The sequence below is a fragment of the Thalassophryne amazonica genome, chromosome 3, assembly GCF_902500255.1.
Source record: "Thalassophryne amazonica chromosome 3, fThaAma1.1, whole genome shotgun sequence".
Taxonomy (NCBI): domain Eukaryota; kingdom Metazoa; phylum Chordata; class Actinopteri; order Batrachoidiformes; family Batrachoididae; genus Thalassophryne; species Thalassophryne amazonica.
In genome coordinates, this window is record NC_047105.1 from 124,175,626 (window position 1) to 124,181,625 (window position 6,000).

General features: G+C 42.0%; 1 protein-coding gene across 1 annotated transcript in view; it reads right to left on the reverse strand.

The window, feature by feature from the left end:
- The window catches only part of wnt4 (wingless-type MMTV integration site family, member 4), a 112,830-nt gene extending 110,157 nt beyond the window's left edge, over nucleotides 1–2,673 (reverse strand). The window contains exon 1 of the mRNA XM_034167408.1: nucleotides 2,117–2,673. Within this exon, the coding sequence (XP_034023299.1) occupies nucleotides 2,117–2,193 (77 nt within the window). The 5' untranslated portion in view covers nucleotides 2,194–2,673. The remainder of the gene's footprint in view (nucleotides 1–2,116) is intronic.
- Nucleotides 2,674–6,000: the final 3,327 nt, after the last annotated feature.

The following is a 6,000-nucleotide window of genomic DNA, read 5'->3' on the forward strand; positions in this document are numbered from 1 at the left end:
TGGCAGCAGAAAATGGAGCGGAGCCCGCATAGGAATGCAAAAACCCACCTAACCACCTCCCACAGGCTGCTGGGAGAGCAGGCACACACACGCGACCCGACCGACCGGCCTGAGGAAGAGGTGGCACCGCACAACACAACCGTAAAATCACAACGAGCCTCATCCTGAAGACAACATGTGTCAGAAAACATCTCGCAACAGTAAATACCAACAAACAGTCAGTATTGCTGCCTGTCGACATCATCTGATGTTACAGTACACGCGCATGTAAAGAAGAACAAAATTAACAGCAAGCTAACTGCAGGAGACGATTAAACTGTGCTGCTGATAATTTACCTCCAACAACCTCTAGAGGAGGACAGAGGTTATGTCAACAGCCCGAATGTCTGATTTTTGATGACAGGGAAGAGTTGAACTGGTTATATTTTGATGGTGATCTGGATTTGCCTCAGAATGTTTCATTTGATCACTTTCTTTAACACTGCATGATACATTTTCCTTTGACATAATTTGTTTTCTTTTTTTTTATTTTAGTTGCCCTGGGCTGCTCAAGGTCCCCACATTGGCTCTGGTCCAGATCAGCACCAGGTTTACACTGGATGTCGGTTGGTAAGGTTAGACCTTACTTGTGTGAAGCGTCTTGAGGCAACTTTGTTGTGATTTGGCACTATATAAATGAAATAAATTGAAATTGAAATGTCTTTTCTGACTCAGCTTCAGTTTGACTTGGAGAAATGTGCTCATGCCTCCTCAAATACTAATCAGGATCTACTCTGCTTCACTTCTGAGATCTGACCAGATCATGTCTGCAAAGAACAGTGTGAGCTTTATGACATCATAAAGCACTATAATCTTACCACACAATTTATATTAGGTATTGACACAGATGTAATCCAGGAAAGGTTCCTCTTCATGTTCTGTGTTAATTCAGTATTTCTACTTTGTTATTTGGTGTTGGCAGTAAATCTGCTGTAAAGCACCCAAGTAAGGATAGAATGTGTTCTCGAAATGCCTTACTACTTCTAAAGTGTCAGCAAAATATGTTTTACTGTCCCACATTTGCATAATATTAACTCATATCCCAGTGACTTTTCTGACTGTGAAGTGAGCTCTGCTTGCTCACAAAAACATCACATTATTTGTTTTAATATGGTTCTTAAGGGTACACTTGCATCATCGGTGATGAAACTTGTTTGATTTCACTACTCATTCATTTCCAATTGCAAGAAAATTAGCAGCAACACTAAAAAAAAAAAAAAAAAAAAAAATGCTCCACTAATTTCAAGAAGTGCTCCAATCGTAACACTCAGAGGAATTATGTCGATTCTGGTAACTTAATTTAGACAAACATAATTCATGTGAGTGTCACCAACTGAAGCATTTCCTTTGGGTTTCTTTTTTTCATTGTATAATGAAATTCATTTTTTTTTCTTTTACATTCTACTTATTTGGATACACCAAAAATATTCTGATGTTGGGTTTCAAGCATCATTTCTTAGAGGGCTGAGGCTCACTTGGATGAGAATAGTGCCTTCCTATTTAAAAATAATTTTTAAAAAGGTCCTCACAATTTTGCACACTTTTATGCATTTTCTCATCATGTTAAATATATATTGCCCCCTCTGTCAAATAAAGCACCACTTTCATGCACAGAACATCAATAATTTTCCTACGTGCAGAATAGAAAGTTGAATATTACAGAAAGAACGTTTTTTTTTTATTTATTTATTTTTTTTTTGTGGGGTTTCTCTTACTATGCGTGCCTGCGCGTGTGCGTGCGCATGTGTGTGGCTGGTTAAATTAATTGATTTATTTACCTATAAACAATTATTCGCAGTGCAGAATAAAAAAAAGAGAAAAGAAACACTCATATTAAATTATCAAAAGAAAATAAAATATCTGCACTATAAGCAAACTGTTATAGGCATATACGTGTGATGTCATAAAGGTATCAAAAGAATGTGATAAACTTATTTCCATAGTGGAACTAAAACAACACCGGCGCCCACTGAGAGCTGATGATGGACAACAGGAGGTAGGACAAGTGAATGAGAGACAGAACCATGGTCCACTTTAGAAAACGATAAAAAAAAAAAAAATTTGGAGACCAACTTACAGCCAGTTACTTGCGTTGGCCGAGAGGAGCGCGCAGCAGAGCATCAGGACGCACCGCACAACATATTCCTCGGTCATCTCGATGTGGATGGAGAGGGAAGAAGGTGAGAGTTAAAGTCCCGGAGTGGAGAGGAGTCGGAAGTCACAAGGAAACACCAGGGTCCGGAGGAGGCTGTTAATCCATCGTCCTACATCCAGCGGAACACGAACCGGGGAAGCGCGCAGCTTCACCGTCCATCCGACCGGTTCTCCCCTCCCTCCCTCTTACACCCCACACTCAGAAGGGACGGGGAGAGGGGAAAAGAGGGATGCTAAAAATACGGGCTGAATCAGACCCTTCTTCTCAATCAACGTGTTTGTCTTCCTTTTCAGCTGCGCGTTAACGCGCGAGGACAGGCGGCCAACTCAAAGACAACATAATGACCCCTGAGGCTTTTACGGGCTTCTTCTCCAAGTCTTTATTGCCCGCTGCACGGTGCCACTCGCGGACAAGCAGGGTTCTGCTGTCAGCGCGCCGTGGGTGCGCACACTCTGCGTAAATACGCACGGGCCGTCCTCACACAGCGGCGTCTCTCGGCGCGTCTGCCAGGGGACGGAGCGCGCGCTGACTTTAGCGGAGGGGCGGCGCGATTATTCAGAGGTATGGCAGCGAGATGGGAGTTTTTTGGGGGGTGAAGGAGGCGGGTTTTGTGCGTAAGGTGGAGAGTGTGTGCTTTAGAGGCCTCCTGGGAGGATGCATTAGCGCAGCCATTCACTAATACCCCCACTCCTCTCCAACGCGCACATTTACGCGCCCACTTCTTGGCAGCGCCCCGCTCGCCTGTCATACACAAATATTTTGCGGTCAACAGGCTATTTAAAGCTTGGCTGCAAAATGTCTGCATTTGAAACCAGCAAATCCCAATAATATGACCGATGTCAGCTGCAGATATTGATTGATGAAAAAGTTTCAGGCGTGTAATAAGGTGTGCTGGTTTGTTGGGATACACAGAGGAAACAATATGACTCACCTGATCCATGCAGAACAAAACACAGATGGAGAACCACTGTGAAATGACTATTATTATTAAGGTTTTGGGATAACTTTTTAAGCAATGCACATTTTTATCTCTGCAGGAATGAATGCTGACTGCAGAGTCCATCATTGCAAATGCGTTTTTCAAACCTACAGGACCATATTTTTAATACTGAAGATCCCACTGTTTCCAAACATAGCAAATATGTCAGCCTGAATTATGAGGGAATGTTCCTAAAACATGCACAGACACGGTGAGTATTTGCAGAAATGCTGCAGCCTTACATGGTGCAGAGGTAGGCTGGAATATTTCAATAACCTCAGAACCACTGACTTAGTTTATGAACCATAACAGTAAAGTCACAGTTCAATCACCCGTGTCCTTTGCAAATGCAAGCAGAGGGTCATACAGTAACTAAATATTTGCTGACACTTTAAACACACCACTTTGTCCATTTTATGTTTAAGTATGCAAGACATGCAGACTGATGATGCAGCTTTAATGAATACAATCAATGTCAGCAGCTGCCAAAAAAACACAAAAGGCTTTGTCTGTACACTTAAGTTTTCATTCTGTGAGGAATCACTGATTAAGAGGCTCAGTGACTTGAATATTAATTAATATTTTCTTGAATAAACGCAGGCTTAGTGGATTAGTGGTTAGCACTTTCCTTCCCAGGGACAACATCATGGGATTGATCCCCATGACCATTCTGTGTGGAGTTTGAATGTTCTTGTTTTTGTGTGCGTTCCCTCCGGGTGCTCCGGCTTCCTCCCACATCCAAAGACCAGCACCTAAGTGGCTCTACTCTACTCTTTTCTACTCTTCTTTTTACTCTTCCTTTTTAGATATTTAGATATACCTTAGTATACTAGCATAGTTCCACCTTAGAAGAATTGGAATATAATATATAAGATATACCTTACCGAATTTTCATGCAGGTTAGGTGAATTGGAAACTTTAAATTGTTCGTAGGTGTGTGTGCGGGTGTGAATGTGTTTGTTTGTCTATAAAGTATTAGGAGAAATAGGTTGGTGTAAAAAATTGGAAAAGTTAGAGATATGATGAAAGTTGACAGAAGTACAAGGGAATGTGGCTAAAGGTGAAAAGAGATGTGGGAAAGCCAAGGAAAAGAAAGGAAGCTGAACAAGAAGGAAAGAGAAAAGGACTTGTACAGATTGGCCAGACAAAGGGGCCAAGTTGGAAAGGATATACAGCATGTTAGCATGATAATGGATACAGATGGTAATGTGCTGACAAATGAGAGTGTGTTGAGAAGGTGGACGAAATATTTTGAAGAGCTGATGAATGCAGAAAATGGGAGGGAGAGAAGGCTGAATGATGTGTAAAGAGTAAGTCAGGAAGTGCAGGAGATTATGAAGCAAGGAGAGCTATGAAAAGGATGAAGAGTAGAAAGGCAGTTGGTCCAGATGACATTCCAGAGGAGGCATGGACATGTTTAGGTGAGATGGCAGTGGAGTCTTAACCAGATTGTTGAATAAAATCATGGAATGCTGGATGTCTAGCAACTTCCTGCTTTTAAACTCTGACGAGATTGAAATGATGGTTCATGGTCCAGTGAGACATCAGCATCAATCTGACCAGCTAACGCTTAGCCTAGGCTCATGTGTCATACATCACACTGACAAAGTCAGCAACCTTGGGGTAAATTTGATCCTACGTTGTCCTTTGACTTCCACATTAGAGATATTACGAGGACTGCTTTCTCCACCTGCAAAATATACCGAAGATTCGTCCCATCCTGTCTATGGCTGATGCTGAGACCCTGATTCATGCGTTTGTTTCTTCTAGACTGGACTACTGCAATGTTCTGTTTTCTGATTTACAGTAGTCCAGCATTAGGGCTCTCCACGTGGTTCAAAATGCTGCTGCCAGACTTTTGACAGGAAGCAGAAAGTTTGACCACATTACACCCATTTTGTCATCTTTTCACTGTCTTCCTGTCCCTGTGAGATCAGATTTTAAGGTTCTGTTACTAACCTATAAAATTATTCATGGACTGGCACCTCGCTACTTACATACTGGCATAGTATGTTACTATGATTTTTACACTTTTAAATTAATTTTATTAGTAAACAGAGCATGCTGGGACCTCAACTTTATCTTTATAGGCTGGGTCTTTTAGTGAAGCTTAGGGCTAGTGGCCGACGATCACCTTAGTATTTCCTGTTTTTCCTGATTCTGTTTTTTTCTCTCTGTTTGAGGTGCGGCTCCATTCGGAGATGGGAGTGGGTTTCTTCTTCTGCAGGACTCTCGCCCTGTGCACGAGCATAGACTCCCAAAATTTCATGTATATTTGTATTGTCAATTGTGTCGGTAGCGTGTCCCAAGCAGAGGGTCACCCCTTTGAGTCTGGTCTGCTTGAGGTTTCTTCCTTACCACTGTCACCTGTGTGCTTGCTCTAGGGGTTGGTAAGGTTAGACCTTACTTGTGTGAAGTGCCTTGAAGCAACTTTGTTGTGATGTGGAGCTATATAAATGAAATAAATTGAATTAAATTCAGTTGAATTGGAATATGATGCTTGAGAAGTGGAGAAGTGTCCTGATTCTGATTTGTAAGAACAAGGGTCATGTGCAGAGCTGCAGTAACTACAGAGGCATGAAGTTGATCAGCCACAGCACTAAATTATGGGAAAGAGTAATGGAATCTAGGATGAGGTGAAGTTCATGTTGGGAAAGAGCACTACAGGTGCAATGTTTGCTCTGAAAGTGTTGATGGAGAAGTATAGAGAAGGTTGGAAGTAGTTGCATTTTGTGTATTTTCCACAACTTTTGCTGACAGAGTGTTGATGGGGAGGTGATGGTCTAGTGGTTAAGCAGTGGGCTTGAGACCAGATGTTCATCAGTTC